Source organism: Epargyreus clarus, unplaced genomic scaffold, assembly GCF_041222505.1.
Source record: "Epargyreus clarus isolate Ecla_fem2 unplaced genomic scaffold, WU_Ecla_fem_2.2 ptg000027l, whole genome shotgun sequence".
NCBI classification, from domain to species: Eukaryota; Metazoa; Arthropoda; class Insecta; order Lepidoptera; family Hesperiidae; genus Epargyreus; species Epargyreus clarus.
Window position 1 is genome coordinate 9,826,720 of NW_027332234.1, and position 21,613 is coordinate 9,848,332.

At 35.6% G+C, this 21,613-nt stretch overlaps 2 protein-coding genes across 3 annotated transcripts; one reads left to right on the top strand and one right to left on the bottom strand.

Moving 5' to 3' along the window:
- The first annotated feature begins 238 nt into the window (after window positions 1-238).
- LOC140754127 (carboxypeptidase B) lies at window positions 239-5,480 on the top strand. 2 transcript variants are annotated; one of them, XM_073089047.1, is made up of 8 exons: window positions 239-419; window positions 903-1,085; window positions 2,530-2,663; window positions 3,039-3,199; window positions 3,554-3,679; window positions 4,111-4,216; window positions 4,573-4,719; window positions 5,091-5,480. In XM_073089047.1, the coding sequence occupies exons 1-8, from the start codon at window positions 395-397 to the stop codon at window positions 5,367-5,369; spliced, it is 1,161 nt and encodes a 386-aa protein (XP_072945148.1). In that variant the 5' UTR covers window positions 239-394; the 3' UTR covers window positions 5,370-5,480. The 2 variants fall into 2 exon arrangements, with proteins under 2 accessions (XP_072945148.1, XP_072945149.1); XM_073089048.1 differs by having other exon boundaries at window positions 903-1,058.
- Window positions 5,481-5,670: 190 nt separating this feature from the next.
- On the bottom strand, window positions 5,671-10,478 carry LOC140754126 (carboxypeptidase B). The gene is made up of 8 exons (XM_073089045.1): window positions 10,182-10,478; window positions 9,438-9,524; window positions 9,217-9,350; window positions 8,107-8,267; window positions 7,778-7,903; window positions 6,881-6,986; window positions 6,524-6,670; window positions 5,671-6,112 (listed from the first exon to the last, which is right to left on the bottom strand). Exons 1-8 carry the CDS (start codon window positions 10,345-10,347, stop codon window positions 5,849-5,851), a joined length of 1,191 nt encoding a protein of 396 aa, XP_072945146.1. The 5' UTR covers window positions 10,348-10,478; the 3' UTR covers window positions 5,671-5,848.
- Between the last annotated feature and the right edge of the window lie 11,135 nt (window positions 10,479-21,613).

The following is a 21,613-nucleotide window of genomic DNA, read 5'->3' on the forward strand; positions in this document are numbered from 1 at the left end:
AGTGTTCTTATACATGAATACATATAACTTGCTATTTTAAAATTAGGTGAATTTCGATCTGTCCTTTAACCAATACTTTCATTTGTTTTCATTAGGATAATATACCTAAGTAGACACCGATGCTGAAAAATCAATGATAATTGCAATACGATCAATTATCTATGCTTAATAAATATTTATTAAAAATTTAAAATAAATTATCTATGCTTATAATAAAATTAATTTTGATGGTCCGGGTTGTCTCTATTGTCAGTAGAATGTCAAAATTCAAAGTTTCAAATGAGCTTATTTTTGGGAAAAATTTTAGTTGAATTCAATCAAAGTGGCCCGCCCAAAATCCGCCAGATATCAAGTATGGGACGTACAATGTTTAAAAGAAGGTCAAAGGGTTTTTATGAAAAATTTAGAAACAAAAGGCGGTAAGTAACGTACTATTCTCATTGATGAGACAAGAAGTCAAACTTTGCTACCTCAGAACTAATTTGATATAAGTAGTAAGATCGTTTGAACACTTCTGCAATAACTTCTGCTACAGACCAAAAAGTAATCAGTGACTAAATATCTGTAATCATTTACTGTCCTACTTCTGGGCACGGGTCTTTTCTGCGAATGAGGCGGTTCTTAGATGCACTATACCGCCCAAGTAAACACTCAGTGTATATAGGATTCCTCGCGGTGTTTTCCCTTATAGTTAAAATCGGGTAATAATTCCTACTCCTTATGCAGTTAATTGCCAAAATTTGGTATTTGAGGTTTGAATCCCGATCTGCGACTCTTTAAAGACTGAAGTTATTTCGATTACGCTATTATACCTATCAGAATACAAAGTAATGAACGTGGGGAGCATTCATAGAGAAACTAAAGTAAGTGTTGCTATATTTATTACGTTGTTTTTGTTCCAGCCATAAACATTCGCAATGAAACTGTAGGCACAATGGAAGTCATAGTGGACGGTAACCGAGCGATGCAACTGCAGAAGCTATTGCGAGATCGAGATATACCCTTCGAAGTGACAGTCACCGACATCAACGGATTGGCCCGACCTCGGAGCCCTAATGGTAGGGGGAGACCGCGATCTCCTACTAGTATGTACCACTTATCCTTACTTGTCCACCTATCCTTTCCTTCCTTTCCTTAATATTATAAATCCGAAAGTAACTTTATCTGTCTGTCTGGTTGTCTCTTCTTCACGCCTAAACCACTAAACCGATTTTAAGTAAATTTTGTACAAAGATAGTCTTAGACCCGAGAAAGGACATAGGATAGTTTTTATCCCAGAAATCCCACGGGAACTAGGGATGGCGATCTAAGATCGATTAATCGGAGTATCGATTTTTTGGACCAAAATCGATTATTTTAATCGATATTAGTAAGGATTGAATCGTAAACTATGCATTTGATCAAGTGATGATCTTTAGCATGGTTGTTGTCCATGAGCCCACGAAGGATTCAGAGTTGGTACGACCAATTTTCGCCAGATGGCGCCAGTGTCATTCCAATGAAGGTACGAATTTCCAGTTTTATGTACGTTAGTATGTCATATTATTTTCTTTTAAACGCGGGCGAAGCCGCGGGCAAAAACTAGTTTATTATAATTCGTGTGGAACCTACGTGTAACCTACTAACAATAGGTGTCATTACTGTCTCACTGCGTGGTACGGCTCTCCTCTCAGAGTGAGAAGGGTTTATCCCATAGCGCTGGTCAAGTTATTATTAGTAGATTTGACATTCTGGGAATTTTGGAAACATGAAGAATACGAGCCTGGAATTTGAACCTCGGAGCGCTCAATTGACAGGCAGAGTTTCTTAACAATAGCTTATCACGGCTCTTTTAGGATTAGGTGATTACAAAGATAAAAATATGGATCAAGTAATTAATTATTAATGCTTGGTCTTGCAAATGTAACAGTAACCACAACTAGAGATGGGTTGTACTAGGTAAATTTGGGACTAGGTATGCCTGTTCCTAGTATTTAAAAATACGTGATCCAGAAACCTGTTCCACCTAGTCCCATAAAATACTAGGTACTTATTCTTGGACTAACGGGAATCGTGTCATGAGCCAGCCGGCGCGTGGAGCAAAAGAAAAAACGGGAACCTTGTCATGAGCCAGCCGGCACGTGGAGCAATAAAAAACGGGAACCGTATCATGAGCTGGCGTGACGAGCAAACGTCATACGCCGGCCGGCATATACTAGAACCGTGTCATAAGACGGCGTGACGACCAAAAAAAAAACGGGAACCCAGTCGCAAACTAATCCGATAAGCTACCTAGTCCAGTAAACTACCTAGTCCCACATACCACCTAGTCCGATATACTACCTAGTCCGGTAAAATACCTAGTCCCAGTACCTGTTCCAATATATACGCCTCACCTCTAACCACAACACCAAGGCAACTTGCCTTGTCATAAAGCAGTTTCGCATACATGTTATCATTTTGTTTTAAAGTGTAGAAAAGTCTTACGAAATATTCTTTGATATTAATTTCCTTGATTTAATAAATTAAATCCTTTATTTGAATTTTCAGAGCGCATAATTGATTGGCAAGATTTTTATCCATTGAACACAATAAACAGCTTCATGGACTCGCTGGAGACAGTCTATCCTTCCACTTGCACTGTTAGTGTGATCGGTCATACCGTTGAAGGCAGGCCTATAAAAGTGAGTGAGTAAACCTGTTAAGTAGCACGTTCACTGCGGATCACTCATAATAAGCCCGATGAACCCGGTTGTGCTGTGTTCTGGGTAAAAACGTTATCACGCTTGTGCCAAATGTTTTCGGACATTTTTAGGAATACGACATAGACATATAGTTTTCGATGCCTTGTTGAATATACAAATATTCGCTATTAAATGAATAAATGTCTTTTTTTTATCTTCGCACGGAATGTTAAAATATGTCTACAACGGCAGGCTTATTTTGGTAGATGATCGCAATCGACCTGTTGTCATACTAGCAAATTAGTGACATTCTCACTGCAGTGAACGTGTTACATATAATATTTTTACGGTATCGTTGAGTTGTTTTGGTCTCAGATGTTGAAAATTTCTAACAGTGACGCGAGGAATACGGGCGTCTGGCTCGACGGGACCATCCATGCGAGGGAATGGATAAGTGCGTCTGTTGTTACGTACATTGCTGATTACATCGCTAGAAACTTCGACAAACTACCAGGGAGCATTACTAATAAAGACTGGTAAATGTTCAGTAGAAAGGTAGAAACTTTGCTATTTGAGGCACACTGATCAAATTGAGGCAAAATAAGTCAGAGAAGTAAATGCTTACTGGGGTCTAAAGTCATTTCATCTCACTGTTGGGCATGGTTTTCCTTTGAGAATGAGAAATTCGTTTGCCAAGTTTTGGTGTACATTTGAAGAAAAAAAAATTTAAATCGGCTGCGGTCAAAATTATTTATTCAGACTAGAATATAGTAGTAGAAGTGTGATGAGAGCGGTTGTAATTCAAAATATATTTTTTTATTTTATAAACGAACGAAAACTAACTAATAAACATTTTTCAATACAAGAATTATAATTTTAATATCGTGCAGGTACATGGTGCCTGTAGTGAATCCAGATGGTTACAATTATTCTTTCACTACTGATCGAATGTGGCGGAAAAATAGAGCTCGGATAGGAAACGCTGTGTGCGGTGTGGATCTCAATAGAAACTTTGGGTAAAATTACTCGGCTTTTCTATTATTTTCATGGTTTTATCTGTAACATTTTGAATGGACTCTAATGGTACTAAAGACACACCTATAAGAAGTATTCTTAGATTCTTTATAGGGAGCGATTTTCAATGGGATTGGTCCATACATGATGAAAGAAGATGAAATTAATAACATATTAAGTTTTTACCCGACTACTAAGGGAAATCTTTTTGAAGCTTTATATATATTATTGTATATATGAATTATATGTTTGTATTGCCATTAGATTGAGCTGCAGGGAATGCAAAATGCGCTACAATGCAAACGGCATGACGAATTTTAACGTGAGGTGTCGTTAAATTCGTATAATTTGTGCGAGTGTCATAGATTTTTGAAATAGTCAGGATTCTTTGTTATAGTTCTCTAGAAAATAATGTATTATTATAATATTCTAGTCATAACTGGGGAAGAAACGGATTTGAGTATTCATCAATGGACCCTAATCATAATAATTATCGAGGCCACGAACCATTTTCTGAGCCTGAAACAGCAGCTGTAAAGGTTTGAAAAGAAATACCTTATTTTATTATTTCATCTACAGACTTATTTATTATATTGGAGTAGCAGACGAGCATGCAATCCACCTAATGGTAAGTGGCTACAGCCGCCGGACATGAGTTATCAACCTCAGAAAAAAATAGTTGTTTCCCTGAAGTCTGCCATAGATGCGCCACTGGACTACGCTGGCATGCCTGAGAAAAGTATGTCTCCCTTTAAACGACAGCAGCGCATAACACTGCTGTTATTAGATAGAAATAGCTGTGGCGGTGGTGCTGCCGGATGCGAATTAAAAGGGTTCTGCCACCTTCAAATCTATCTATGAGTGGAAAACGTTGATATTTATTTATTGTTTACAGGATTTATTATTATACTCAGGTGTACCGTTCAAGATATTTCTGACGTTTCACGCGTACAGTGAGGTGATATCGTTCCCCTGGTGTTACACTGCAGAACCTTGCGAGAATTACGTCGATCTTCTTGAGGGAGGCACTACTATAGCAAAAGTATGTTATATATAATTAAGTTTTTTTCTAATAATATCGCTGTTGATTGATAATGAAGGAAAATAAGAAAAACAATCATAGTTTAATAGCATGTATGTTAAGAGTGCGGGGGATCAAATCCTGACTTATTTTTTTCTAAATGATGTCGTACTTAGAAATTAAATACCGTCAAAAAATCTATTCGTTACGTAAAATATTATTAGTTTGCTGTGACCACCGTGGAGGATTATTCGGTGTTTTTCATTTTATGAAATATGTCAAGCTCAGTGGTCATACAGTAATGGTTTTATTATTTCACAAAGAAAAGCAGACACTATTAACAACTTGTTTGTAACAATTATATGGTACATAAAAAATTGTGCTTACTTCAGGCCATCTACGAAACAAACGGGCGCATGTACAAAGTAGGCAACTTCAAGGATCTCATGTACTACGCCTGCGGCACGAGCATAGACTGGAGCTACGGCACCGCTCACATTCCATACACATACCTCATCGAGCTACGCAGCAAGGAACACAAGTTTCTACTACCACGAGAGGAAATTCTGGATTGTTGCAAGGAAGTACTGAACGGGGTGAAGGCATTAGCGGAATACGTAGATAAAAAGAAATGCGCCAACTGTACACTTTTCGCTAAGAAGCTCAGATAATGTTTTTAAATTAATATTTTCGTGTAAGTAAATTTTGTATCGCTGGTTTTTTCACACGCAATGTAAAATTAAGGATTATGTTTGTAAACGATTTATATTTGGAATATTGTTTATTTTGTGTATTTTTATTATATAGCCTAATTCTTAATTTGGACATTTAAAATATAGAACATCATTACATTCACTTAAAACCCTTTTAAGAGTTATTTTTATCCTTTGATGATCAAACAAATCTTGAAATACGCTGTAGTTGTAATGTGTCAAAAGTTGTTTGGTATTAGGTATAGTATAGTAACATCGATAGTAAAAACAATACGATGTTTATTGACACTTCGGTATTTTACATTTGCATAAACAATATTACGAGGACATTTCCATATGCATTCAGATTACTAGCTATTACTATTGGATCTCACTCTTTGTTCGATTTAAACTCGATCTATACGTTATCAGTATGAATGTTCTTTTCTTATTCAAACTCAGTCTGTTTCATTTTTCGTCTCCGTGGCTTGGTCTACAAAATCCATCAGGCTTTTCACAGCGTTCCAAATCTCGATACAATTGTCCATTATTTGGTCCCGTGGTAATCTGAACTTGTAACGTTTGCTCCTCAGCTCTATCATGTAAGAGAAGGGTATCTTCGCCACACCGTAGCTCCAATCGGTACTAGTACCACATGCGTAGTACGTCATGTCTTTTGTGCTGCCTACCTTGTAGGTTTTTCCATTGGTGTCATATATTGCCTGGGAATAAGGAAATATACATTATGGTATGTTGTTTTAGATGGTTCAGCTGAGCTACTAATGGTACATTAAAAATCATAGGATACCACTGATGTAAGGTTCAATAGTATATTATAAAATTGTCTTAGACTTCTACTTTACACAAAAAAAAAAACATTAAATAAAAAGAACACAGTTAGTTTCAGAATTTCCTTTCATATTCCGTTAATAAATCTTTAAAACCAATACTTGTCTACCAAAGTTCAAATTTCGACAATTATTGCCTAAAACATTGGCAAATTTTGAACTTTGCAAGGAAAAAAAAGTTACGATTTACGTTTGCTACACGACATGAATCCGACGAGCACATAACTATACATTTATCGATTCACATTATTTTCAACTATCTATTTTCTTACGCGGACGTGTTACCCTTGCCATGGTAGCGCCGCCTTCGAGCAAGCTCAGGTAGTCGGGGCACGGGTCCGTCTTGTGGCCCCACGGGAATATAATCAGCTCGAAGTAACTGTGGAACGACAGGAACACTTTGAAAGGTGTCGTCGAACCCAGAATTGTGTCCTGAAAATTGATAAGATCCATCATTTCAATAGCCATAGATATATATTTGAAAAAATATCTGTTTTTTGAAGACATTTTTAATAAAGTTACCTACATAATGTGTTCTAATGTGATGATAACTACTCGACAGAAAGCGCAAAAATGTGTTGAATGGTAATTAGGATGGTTATCAACCTAATTTATTTATTTATTAATTTTTAAGAAACGTACCCTTACAGCTACTGTTTCAGGTTCGGAAAAAGGAGCAGGTCCTCTATAGAACACGTTGTTTGGCTCATCTGAAGATCCTTCGTCTCCATTTATACCCCAAGCATAGCTGTAACATGTTCATACATTGCAAAATGGTCATCATAACGAATCTGTCATCATAAAGATTCCACAAGTTATATACGTTTTAAACAATTCGCCAAGTACAAGTCGAACTCGCACAGGGAGGCTTCCGTACCACCATTCATTATTTTTTACATATTTTTATTCATTTTATTATTTTCAATAATACTTAGTTATATGATACAACAATAGATGGCGTTGGGGTGATGATGAATAATACGTAAACAACATATAATAAAATGAAAATAACTATATTAAAATATGTTTTATGATTCTTATATGTATTTATTATAATACCAGTTATAAATGGTAGTAGTAAACGGATTGTAAAAATGTCAACCGTCTTCTTAGTACGGTTTAAGAGTTAGATCGAAAAATGCCGAAAAATACCGGTTTGTTGCATGAAGACCCCCTTTAATATTCAGCTTTAGTTTATTTTTAGTATTTGTTGTTATAGCGGCCACCGTTATGCATCCTCTGTAAAAATTGAATGTGCTTATCTATTACGGTTCCGGAGATATAGCTCTATGACAGACGGACAGACGGACAGACGGACAGACAGAGAAGTCTTAGTAAAAGGGTTCTGTCATTACCCTTTGGGTACGGAACCCTAAAAAATGTCCGTTTCCGTCCAGGTCGACTGACGACCAGAAGCAGACGGCGGGAAATTGCTGGCTTTATTTATGGGAGGCCTATGTCCAGCAATAGACCCTAAAATGCTGATAGAAGGATGGATGGATAATATTTTCTTCTTTCTAACAATTATTTCGCACTTACCTGAAGTTTCTGTTTAAGTCGACGCCAACGCATTCGCCCTCATATATTGCCTTATTTTTCCTCCACATGCGATCATGAGTGTGCGTGTATTCATAACCATCTGGATTCAGTACTGGTACTATGTGCCTGTTGGAAGGAATAAACACATCATATATTTAGTGTACCCAGCAAATACACTTTCTTATTACAGCATACAAATTTATTACAGCATACTAGGTCGTAATATCTATTATAATTACATTAATTCGAATGATTATATCAGACTCAAAAAGTATGCAGTCGATAAGGAGAGCATTGTCTGTAGTTGTATAAATATAGGTATTATTTACCAATCCTTATTTGTAATTGATTTAGAGAGCCTATGGAAGTTTTTGGCGATGACGTCAGCGATGAAGGTGAGTACCGCCGTGCTGATCCATTCTCGGGGATGGATCGACGCATCAAGCCATACCGCGGTATTGCTTGCATCGCTATTCGATATCTTCAACATCTGAAGAAAACAGGACAACATTTATGCTGAAAAACGCTCATTTAAAGTTACGCCGCAAAAGAAACACTATTAACTCGCACTTAATTTAATATTTATGTTATAAAACACCCAAACGTATTCCACCGAGTACGTGGAGCGCGTGCACATCGGTCTGTGGTTACGATCGAACTGCCAGTGACACTAACCGGTCGCCCCTCCAGTCTCGGTATTACGTCATAATGTCATATTGGTTTGATTTTCGTTAAGAAAGGGTAGTGGTAGAATATCACATCACATCACGTCATATACATGTGGGAATGGAACTTCATGGACGTTATTAGGGATTCGTGAACATTACCAATTTGTACTTGTCCAGCGCGAAGGACTATGGCCTAAAGCTCTCTCACTCTGAGAGAAGAAAATGGCCAGCAATAGAATAGTAATGGATTTATAAACAAATAAAATTTTCAAAATAATGATAAAAATTGATGGTGGTAGAACCCTTTGTGGTTCGACTCCGGCGGCATCACCGCCGCACCTATGTCTGCCTAATAACAGCAGTGTTAGGCGCTGCTGTGTTCCGGTTTGAAGGCTGTGGTAAGGGAGACATACTTTTCGCGAGGCGTTCCAGCTTAGTCCTCAGGGGTAGCGGCGCATCTGTGGCCGACCTTAGGTAGGAATATCTAATCCTATCGGGGGTTGATCACAGATGTCCATGGGCGGCAGCAGCCACTTACCATCAGGTGGACTGGATGCTCGTCTGCTACTCCTATATTATAAAAAAAAATCTACATTTATTTGGATATTGTGTGTCTAAGACAAGACAAGACTTGTCTTGTCTTGTCTGTCTGACATAACTCATTTTAGAAACAAAGATACTCCTTTCTAGCAGCAAAGCAATCATTAGCTTATGAAACTTTGAATTTATATCATTTATAAAAGTTAATATTGCGGTTACGGTTTGTTTTACCTTTATATCCCTGCCTTCCACTGATTTACCGATGACGGACACCGTACAAATGGCTGGATAATCTTTTTCCAAGTCATCAATAAATGCGTATATCACATTAAGCCTGTGGTATCTCTTCCAATTCATTAATTTTACTGAAAATTTAACAAACGAATGTGTACTTTAATTTATAACGAATGAAAATTAAGCTTTAAATGATCTGCTTTATAATTATAAATTACCTTTTCTTCGTTTTGGCTTTTGTGTGGGGATTATGTGCTTAATGTTTCTCACACATCTCGGTATACCAGTAGGAATGGGCAGACGTTCTGAAATAAATATGTTTTTGTGTCTTAAATATACGTATAGGACAAGATAAGAGTTTAGGTCTTTTTTAGGGTTCCGTACCCAAAGGGTAAAAACGGAACCCTATTACTAAGACTTTGCTGTCTGTCCGTCTGTCACAGGGCTATATCTCCGAAACCGTAAAAGATAGACACATGATTTTTTTACATATGATGCATAATGGTGGCCGTAATCACAACAAATAAAATTAAGTTGAATATTAAAGGGGGTCTCTATACAACAAACCGGTACTTTTCGGCATTTTTCCATCTAACTGTTAAACAGTTCTAGGAAGACGGTTGAAATTTTTACAATCAGTTTACTAAGAGTAAAAAATAATGAACATTTGGTGGCACGGAAGCCTGCATGTGCGAGTTCGGGTCGTACTTGGCGAATTATTAATAATAGCAAATTGATAACTGTGATGCATTCTGAACACCAAAAATAAAAAACAGTCCTTGGAAATACTAAATCGATTCGTACGGGCCATTGAATAAAACTAACAGAGACTATTATGGGGTATGTATTTTTACGAAAGTACATATGTAGGTACCTACTATGTTTTAATTGCTAGTAATAATGGAACTGTAGTTATTACTGCCTCTTACTTTTATACTACTCAAATATTCCTCAAAACTAACTTTTTGTTTGAGTGCCGCTATTCGTTTTGATGGTTCTAAGGGATTCCACATCATAATCTTCATCATCATCTAGTAGATCGTTTTTCCGAAGCGTGCTCGAAGAGAATAGAGACGGGCATTCCATTTTCCATTTGTTTATCTTTTTTCCACGTACAATTTTAAACATCGATATTTAGTGGGCAAACTGAATACTTGAATTAATAGTCGAAGAGAATTCACCATCGAATTTATATACATATCAAATTATAAATATAGATGAACAGTTGTTGATCGAGTTGTTTGGCGTTACGACATGACGGGACGTTGACAAATATTGACACCTGTAAATCAGTCATATATTTTGTAAGACAAAGTATTTAATAAGAAGGTTGCACCTTAACAATAAAATAAGTAACCATTCTTTATAAGATTGATAAATCTGTTCCTTAGACTTTTTACACTTTTGGTTTTATTTTTGATTGAAATAAAAACGAAGAACTTATGGCTGCTCTGAAGTTTTTAGGAAAAAAAAGTACTTTTACTTATTCTTACAATTAATAAAAGTACTGTTTTATATAAACTGTGTTTGGTCAAACCTTTATATATAAATACTAGCTGACCCAGCAAACGTTGTGTTGCAATATAAATAAAAAATTGTTAAGGGTGAAGAACCGTTATCGCTTAGGGGTATGAAAAATAGATAGTAGCCGATTCTCAGGCCTGAATATGCATATAGAATTTGGTGAAACATTGTGACACGAGAATTTTATATATAAGATTTATTCATTATGTTCAAAATCATCTAGATTAAAATAATCGTTATTACATTAAATCAAATAATACTAATACTAATTAATATAATATAATTAAAATCTAGCTTAGCATTGTCCACGCATTGTACCTAATTACGACAGCATTAGTACTAATTGGACAGTGTCCGGAAGTTTTTAGTCAACTCTAAACTGCTAGTGGCTACTAAACTATTTACGGCAGTCCAACTGAAATAACCTTTCAGCGCAGTAAAATATCGGAATGGAACTAAAATGCGAACAATTAGTGCCGGGATTAGAAAACCGCTGGCAGAAAACTGCTACAACAATGCGTTTGCGATGTCCATGATCATTTGATAGGGAGATTATTCTGTGTTACTAAATATTTTAAATGTTTTTAATTTTTAAGCTATTGCATAGCTTTTATCGCGGGCTTTGAGCGCGGCGACCGAATCGAGAAATTCCGTAACGAAAATAAGTAACACCTTTCAACAACTCGGTTGCCTGAAGACTTGATATCCAACTATCAAGTCTCCAGGCAACCGAGTTGTTGACTGTCAATAGAAAAATATGGATATAATTGAATAAAGTATTATTTTACATTCCTTATTATTTTATTTGATATTGGCGACGAGATGTCGAATGAACTAAAAAACAATAAGGAAATACGAGCCACATTACGTGGGTTAATGAAACGAACCGAAAATTACATTTCGGGAATAGAAAAAATTGACATTGAAGAAATAAATATACGACTGAATTCTTTACAAGAAAATTTGAACAAATTCTACGCGATTCAAGAAAAAATTGAATGGCTTACAGAAGAAGAAAATTTAGAAGAGGAAATAAAATACAGGTACGAATTTGAAGAAATATATACAAAGCTAAAATTTAAATTTTTGAATGTACAAAAAGAAAATAATCGGCTAATACCTGAATGTTCTTTTATATCAGCAAGAGCGGAAGTTTGATAGGGAGATTATTCTGTGTTACTAAATATTTTAAATGTTTTTAATTTTTTTTGTAGTTTGGCTGCACTAGCGTAGGAATGCATCATCAAGCCTTTTTTTGTTTAAGGATATGCGTACTGGTGTTTTCTAGTTCGAAAGCGTCTATTTATTCAGGGGTATATACGGTGACTTCAAGTCAACGTATCATATTCGATTTAGGACTTCTAGCAAATATATGTTACAAATATTTTCGGCGGTAGTGCGTATTGTTTCAAGTGAAATTCCTTTACTTTCGAGATGATTCGAATTCTCTCGTCTCGTCTCGTCTCGTCACATCAACTAATTGATGTGACGAGGTACTTTCTACTAGTACAATATTTGGGGTTTTTACTTAAAAACATTAACTACTCTAACTTAGGTGCATGCGCAAGGCTCGCTTAAATAATTATTAAAGAAATAAAAATCAATAGCACTTTTTAAAAGTAATCACAGTTTTTAGTAAATTACTCCAGAATAAGGGTCCTAAACTTTTGCCGCTCAAGTTTGAGCGGACGCGGACAGCGGCGCTAATTGCAGACAAACGAGATTGATTGAAACGGACACTGCCATCTAGTTCTATTTCTACCATTTTAAATGTTACCAGATTTACCATAGATTAGTAAAGATACTACGCCGCCTTGAAATTGAATGAAGCCACAAACGACTTATTTTAGTAAGTTCTTTTTTTGAATTCTTAACAAATAATAACATTTTTAGAGAAAATTTACGAATAAATAACTAAAACTGCGTAATTTACGTAATAAATAAATAATTAATTCAAATATTTTAGAGACATTTTAGCACGGAGACGTGGCAAAACTTTTTTACGCGACTATTTCAATTCTCAAAACTGGGTACATTTTCTTGTTAGGAGTGAGTAATCTTTACTACTAATCTATGAGATTTACATTTATTTTTTACAGATGTACAAAAAGTAGCTTTAGATAATTGCAGGTATATTGAACTAAGTATGCGTACATCATTTCCAGTTGTCGGTATCGAATAAATAATTATATCGAATCGAACTGGCTGGGGGCAGTGGTTTTCTCTCAAAGTGAAGATTGTTTTAGGCCGTATATGCCGATAAAGTGTGGATAGGCAGACGTTTTAAACTTTTGAGTTTTGTTTTATACAAGTCTAAGGAATACGTTTTCTCGTCTCGTCTTGTTTGACCATTGAAGTAAATAAAACGTCAATTTCTAAGATGCATATAATATTGAAAATAAAATGTGATTTCTGGAATCTCTATTATCAGAGACTCGTATTCATATCTCTATCTATCACTGTTTTTCGCTAATTACAAAACAATTTGAAGGTGGTAGACTCCGACTCCGACGGCCCCACCGCCACACCTATTTCTACCTAATGACAACAGTGTTAAGCGTTGCTGTGTTTTCGTTTGAAGGGTGTGGTAAGGGAGACATACTTCTCCGAGGCGTTCCAGCTTAGTCCTCAGGAGTAGCGGCGCATCTGTGGCCGACCTCAGGTGGGAATATCTGATCCTATCTGGGTTGATTACAGATGTCCATGGGCGACAGTAGCCACTTACCATCAAGTGGACCGTATGCTCGTCTGCTACTCCTATATAATAAAAAAAAGTATTACGTTATGAATAGAAAAAAAATCTGGAAAACTTTACATTGTATTTCGCCAGAACATTACTCCAAAGCGCATTCATATATTACCCGTCCCCCATAAACAAACGCGAAAGAACCTTGTTTACTTCTAGAATGCATTGCTCGAAAGCTAATCTAGTCTAAAAGCAGAGGGTCGCAAGTTCGATTCCCGACGCGACCGGTAATTAACGCAATTACGATAGTGGCGTGAAATGGCGCCCCGCCTAATTGAAATGTAGTAACATCTTGCTTCGACTCTGCGGATTAGTCAGCGATCTTGTATTATTAAGTTACTTTCTGAAGTCAAAAATAATTAAAGGAAAAGAATATTATTGGGTATTAAAGTGCAATGATATGTTATTATACATATTTGTTAATATATTAATATTGTGTCTTGAATTGATTACAGATGTCTACGAAATTCAATTGAATGGATTGGACGTAATTGTAATAAATACTTTTTAAAGGTAGATAGTGTAGGAATCTCAAAGAGTACAATAAGCAACACTATTCTCGTGCATATCAGCATAACATAATTAAGGATTTATACTTTAAAATGGTCGAAACAACAAAGCAGTAAATATAAGCAATAGTTTGATTTTCGTAATAAACACTGATAAGATATTTAGTATTAGAATTATCGTGGTAGACAAATATTTATTCAATACATTGAATATCATTATATAATAAGTAATATAAGCATTTACTTTCAAGTAACGCTTCTGTTTTATCAAGGACATATCAACTCAATAGTACCAAACAATCAACCTAAATCAACACCAGTCAATCATGCAATCAGCACGCACTAATGATAAAGTCAGCCTCCTTTGACCAATTACCTAGACAAATGCCGGTTGAGGTCTGACGCAAAACCGTTCATCCGATGTACTCGTATCTCCCACAGGAACGCCTCCAATTAATTGGCGCAAATCTAATGTCACATTATGCTTGTATTAGACGCCAGTAGGTTTGATTGTAATAAAGGTTTTGAATCACTAATATTGTGTTAATTTTGAATAACTAAGATTATCTTTGCCTTTTAAATGACTTTAACATGACAGACAAAAACTTAAATTTCCGGAAAACGATTAGTTCTGTACCCTTAGTACGAATTTTTATGTTTTTACAAAACTGTCTGTTTTTGTATTTGTTTATGTATTTCCTATACATTTCCAATCAGTTCTGATACAGTCCGCTAGGGGCGCTGATTGGAAGTATATGAGCAAATACGTAAACAAATACAAAAACAGTCATTTTTGTAAAAATGTAAAACACACACTAAGGGTACCTACTGTTTCTGTGCAATATAGACGGTTACGATTCTCTCAGATTTTAACTTATTAAATATTTCTTGTTGTGGACAATTCGGTAAATATAGTAAATGCCGGGTGAGGTCTGACGCTATACCCACAGAAACGCCTCCAATTAATTGGCGCAAATCTAATATCACATTATGCTTGTATCAGACGGTAGTGCCTTTTCATTAACTGCTTGCACTTTAGTGCTTGTTAATAATACAGTTCGGTTAGTGAGTGCTATTGCTTGGTGTTAGGGCTAGTAATGGAATGCTCATAGACTTCATATACATGTAGGTTTGATTATAATGAGGGTTGTGAATAACTTATATTGTGTTTGAATAACATAAGTTTTAAGGAAAATTAATAAATATGGATATATTTTTTTTATAATATAGGAGCAGCAGAGTAGGAGTTCCTATTTGAAGTCGGCCACAGATGCCCCGCTACCCCTGAGGACTAAGCTGGAACGCCTCGGAAAAGTCTGTCTCCCTTACCACACCCTTCAAACCGGAACACACTAGCGCCAAACACTGCTGTTATTAGGTAGAAATAGGTGTGGCGGTGGTGCCGCCGGAGTCAAACCACAAAGGGTTCTACCACCTTCAAAATATGGATATAATGATTACCTGATTGCTCTTGATTTTTCTGGCATCTTCCGAACTTGATGAGACCTATATGTTTTAGTTGATATGATCAGTAATCTGTATCGAACATAGGTCATCTATAATATACGGTATAGATAGACATATACTTTTTTCAGTATTTGGTATCTGTAAAGTTTTTCAGGATTGAATTAAGTATCCTATGTTTGCCGCTGTTATGATGCTATATATTTGTCATATTTCCTAAATATTAGTGACCTAGATGACTTTCAAAAGCTCAACATAATGTTTTAAGGAAGTAAAAAATATAATTACCCAACTTTATTACAGTGTCTTGTAAAAAATGTGCCAAAGCCTCAGGCAAGTCAAAAATCACTTCAAATTATTGCACGCAATTCACCAACAATGTTTCATACCTCTTGACAATCTAATGCTTTAATCCACAACAGAACCCAATAATGCCTTAAAGCGACTGGGGTCTATTTTAATGTAAACCGGTTCGTGTAAACAAGGCTTTTGTTGGCTTCCTACGCCTCTGGCGGTTCCAAAGAGTATACAGCACAGATGTGTCGGTTACACATATTCGAGTTTTATGTCTATTTTATTTATGCTTATGGAATCTATTAGCTATTGTGTGACTATTTATTACTCCTCTACTGTATCTCTCTCTACTATTTGATCTTATCTTTATTCTTGTATTTCTTTGTGACCGTCTCCACAAATGTACGGGGACTGAAATTGTGCAGATAAATTCATAATTAATTGGTAATTCGTTCAATATAAGTTCTGACGTAAAGACAAAACAATATTTTAGATGTACTGTTTTCATTTCAGGTATATAATATGTATTATAAACATTGCAACATGTATGTAAGATATACGTAACGTAGCAGTTCAGTTTTCAGCAGCTGTTTATCAAAAATTCTAATTAATTTAAAAAAATACCTCTGATCTAACTATAAAGAAAGCGATACCTTTCTACATTGTTTATACGCTTTGGCAGAGACGAAGGGGAGATGGGTAGAATCAAAAAATTGTGCTTCCAATAAGGGACATCATTAATTCTCGCCGGTCGCCGGCCGTGTTGGGGGATTGCCTGCATTACTCTAATAGCTTCTGAGAAAAATAACGGATCAATATCCGAGACGTTGCTTGTGGCCGTTTATCCGCACTGATTGTTAAGCTTTGTTGTAAAGGATTTATGTAACCATGTATCTCATTTTATGCATCCAGGTTTTGATCCATCCCGCGGGAACGGTACTATTTCGGAATAATGTTCTTTTCTGAATCTCTGCCAACATGTAAATAAAATGTCATGACAATCGTTTTAGTAGTTAATACGCGTAATAAGTTTAGCAAATAAAGAAACAAATACATTTGCAGATAATATAAATTAGGAAAATAGAATTAGGTTTATTAATATAAGATAATATAGTATTTATTTATTCAATACAGACTTGAACTGGGTTGAAATATTCTTATAAATTAAATAAAAATCCGTCCATAATAAGTTTTGGTTGCATAACAAAAAATATAAATTTCGCGATGATAATAATATTGAAAATCATAATATTATATGTGTAGTACAGTGTATCTTTTAATATCAATGATAAATTAATAAATAATAGGACAACTGTATAATTATTACGCGTAGGTAACGTACGCGTAACTACTGTAGTCCACTACATTTTAGTACTCAGTAATAGTACCAAATCAATCATAATAAAATCAAGTTTTAAACAAACAAGCCTCTCATTATAATTATCAATAACAACAACATTCTTCAAATAAGTCTCAATAGGTAGTTACGTAAGCCCCTGTACGCCAAAGTATTTCTTTCCTATAATTATCCGACAAAAACATCCCAAGATTGTTGCGGAGTTCGTTAGGATCTTACGGATCCCCTAAGCAGAATTAATGATTCCCTTTATTGAAAGTTCAATTTTTTGATTAGGAAGCGGGGGATCCACGGACTTCCGCGCCCCAAGAACACTGTTCAAACGCCGGATAACAGGGTATTTATTTGCATTCGGTCAATACTGATTTGATTTATATTTAAAAAGGTTGCGCTTTTTTCCCCGTTTCGAAGGTATCAAACGGTTTTTGAAGATACTTCCTGTTCTCTGTATATGTTGTTTTGGATTTCGCAAGTAAAAAATGGGTTATAGGGTTTATTAACAAATGTAGCGTACCTACTGTTGACCATGAGCGGTTTGGTAGAGCGTTCCGGGTTCGATTCCCGGTCTGTCAATATTTTAAATGTCTGTTCTGTAGTTAGGTATTTTTGTATTCTTCTTGATGTTTTATATAAAACTAGCTGACCCGGCAAACTTTGTGTTGCCATATAAATAATAAAATGTTAAGGGTGAACAACCCTTATCAATTAGGGTTATGAAAAATAGATAGTAGCCGATTCTCAGACCTACTGAATATGCATATGAAATTTGATGAAAATCGATAAACTCGTTTCGAAGGAGTACGGTAACTAACATTGTGACACGAGAATCTTATATATAAGATATAGTAAATTATACAATTTATAATAACTGTGGTAAATTATCATAGACGTTCTATTTTAGACCATAAGTATAAAAGTATCTTATCGATTCGATATCGATAACTATCTAAAAAAAGGGAAACAAGAATTGTTTCAGTATAAGAAAGATTAAGTTATAGGAAAAAGAAGAACTCAATATTACATTTCATGAAATATAATTAGAAGTAATAATTTATGTATGTTTGGTTCTTAGTTAAGATTACGTAAAGGTGAAAATCGGGTCCAGAGGAGTGACCAAGGTGGAATGGTTTCGAATAAATTCTACTAAACTTAGTAGCAGATACAAATAGCTATGGTAGCGTGCCCAAGCACTGCAATCTGTTGAGAAAGACGATGCAAAGCGTCTACCGCCGGCAAGAATCTCATTTGTTTCCGGGGCCGACTGACGTACGTGTCAATTATTTACCTCGCCTAAAACTAGGTTAAGTCAGTTTACACCGGAAACATCCGGTAATAGCTGGATGGTTTGAATTTTGGCTTCTCAAACGGATGGTTAGGATTCAGCATGTAGGTCGGATTGTTCAGTAAGTAAAAAGTATTATAAATATTATTTTACTTGATTTGATATTGAGAGTTTTATAATGTTCTCAAATGGATGTGAAATATTTTTTCTATTTTGTATAGTCTACCACACTGGACACAGTTGGCTTAGATATAATTAAGAGACCTGTGTTCACCATTAATAGTTTGTATCAAAATAAAGATCTATAACTGTACTTAAACTTAGACTTAACGAATAAATATAAGTAATTTATCACAAGCTATGTTACGTATACATACGTTACCTACATAATAAATTTCCACCTAGTCGATACAAATAGTAGCGGAACATTTGGGCGCGGTAATCAGTCGGCGAAGCAGTCCGGCTTGGGCGTGAATCTAATTTGCTTCCACAGCCGTCGCTCATTTATTCCCCGCCGCGTTTGGCAAAAGTGTGAACACAAGGTATAGGACGTCTACTGTTACTGTAGATCTATACAATATTTTAGACATTTTGTACAGATTTGTTGTATATGCGACTTATATTGCTTAGGTCTACAGTATTTTGACTAAGATTACAGTGTTTTCTGGTTTAAAACGATTAAGGGATATTAAATCTTCTAAATGGAGGTATATAAACTCACAGAGTAGTGGTTGTTTTTATGGACCAGCTTGGATAAATATTCATTGGCTTCATTGAAAACAATAATATAAATATTCGCCTTAATTTTAACCATTTACCAGTGTGTGTAAATAGTAAACACAATGTGATATATTTTTACAAAGAAATTGATAATACGTACTTAACCTGCAAACATATTAAAATTTGCTAATCATAAATTACGAACTTTATTAGAATACTCATATGAAACTAGTGGTGCCCGCGGCTTCGTCCGCATTTTAAAGAAATAATATGACATACATAAAACGGAAAATTTGTACCTGCATTGGAATGACAGTGGTGCCGTCTGTCGAAAATTGGTCTTACCAACTCCCAAACCCTCGTGGGCTCTTGGACAACTACTTTGCTAAAGATCATCACTTGATCAAATGCATAGTTTCCGATTCTATAACTACTTACGAATGAAAAATTAATTAAAAAACCTTATACCACGGACTAAATTGTGAATCTAAACCATTCTCAAGTCCCCTTGAACACACACAACAAATTTCATCAAAATCAGTCCAGTCGTTTAGGAAGAGTTCAGTGACATAAACACGCACATAAGAAATATATATGTAAAGATATATCGCAGACTTTCAATTCTATTGTAATAAACTGGTAAAAACCAGTTATAGTTAGTAAATTCCAGAAAGGCACTCTAGCGAGTCGACGCGCCCCAATTGGCCGCGGGTCAACCGTACAGCCGCGGGCTCTTCCTGACACTTTCTTTGTCCAACAAGATCTTTCCGGCTGCAGCCATTGTTGCTTTGATAACTCTCTTTATATGTGTGAGTGGAATTTTTTTTGTGTTGGCGTTTTTGTTTAGGTCATGACTTCTAGGATTTAAAGAGGTACCTATATGAAAAGTTATGTCATAAATTATACTAGATAGTAATAAAAGTTGAAGCGTGACTATGCCCAATTCTGGTTCAATCCCTGATCAGGCAGACATCGGTTTGTGAAATTTACTTTTCTGTCTTGAGTCTGGTGTTTCATATTATGTGATGCGATTTCTAACTTTCCCAGGTGTTAGCAGCTCACTAAGCTTACTAACGAGAGCGACGCGCCCCAATTACGGGTCTTAACCGGACAGCCGCGGGGTCTTCCTGGTTCTTTCTTTGTACAACAAGATCTTTCCGGGTCCATTGCCAATTATTGGGTTTTGATTATCTTTTTCTATTCTTTCGTATGTGTGCTTTTTTTATTCTTTTTTGGATAACATTTCATGGCTTCTAATAAGTTGTTTTTTCATTGTGTAGTACTTGTAATTAGTAATATTGAATTTAAAATAAACGAATTTAAAGTTTCGGTTTTTTTTTCCAGAAAAACGTTAAGTTCACGTATTTACCTACTCAAACGGCTGTAAATAGCATTTATATATACAAACATGCAAAAACAACAAACGATGATCAAATACTACCCTTAGCATCTACGTAATGTTGTAGGTACATAGGTATACGGCACAGGGCGGCAGTCTGTTCTAATTATGTAAGCCAATCACCGTGAGAATGCACCTCGCCTCACACGTCTGTTCCGTAGATGGGAAAGTTCATTTGGCACTAAACGTAGTAAATTAGGCTCTAGGGCTTATCTTGTACCGACCTAATGTATAGGTTTGTTTTTAGAAGCATAGTCTTCGATTTATGTGTGGCTAGTTATAAGATTTAGACTTTAATTTTATGTCTATAATGTTTTATGGTTTGAATTCTAGATTCGGACCTATTATTTTCCAAAAGTACCTATTAGATATTATTTAACACCTAACATTAAAGGAAAACATTGTAAGGTAACACGTCAGAGAATTAAAAAACAATTCTAGAGTGTGTGAATTTCAATCCGTACTTGGTGAGCGGGGTGGACTTTTCACTCTGATAGATCTGTCCCCAGCAATAGGATAGTAAAAGGTTAAGGATGAACCTTTTTAACACGTTTTTATTAGCTTGGGTTGTATGTATGTATGTACGTAACAGTAACGGAACCTTGAACCCGATTTCTACCCACTTTGAACGTTCAGTTTAATTCAAAATTTTGAAGAATTATCAAAAACCGATGACAATACACGATTTTAATAATTTTGTACCATTATCCTTATCAACATCCTCAGGATTAACGATTTTCGAGGCGATATTGTTCAAGCACCTTAGACAAAGTTCACCACAAGTTACTAGAGTGCAAATAATTATTGCTTTTTAGTTTCAATAAGGCGCAACTGTTATAGCGTGATCTATAGTTTAGAAAATAATAATGTTATTTAAGAATCAAAAGTATTCGGGCTATAATTTACGAAGCTGGCCACGAGGAATTCTTCCCCCAGGGCCACGAGGGCCACAACGCTCAAACCAAATGCGGTTTGTACTACAAACAAATGTATGTGACTGATCTTACAAATTTGTTTGACTTTGAAATTACTCTTGAAGTAAAATGTTTTTAATGGAGCATATATTTCAACGCTGATAGATTAGGCATAAAGATATCTA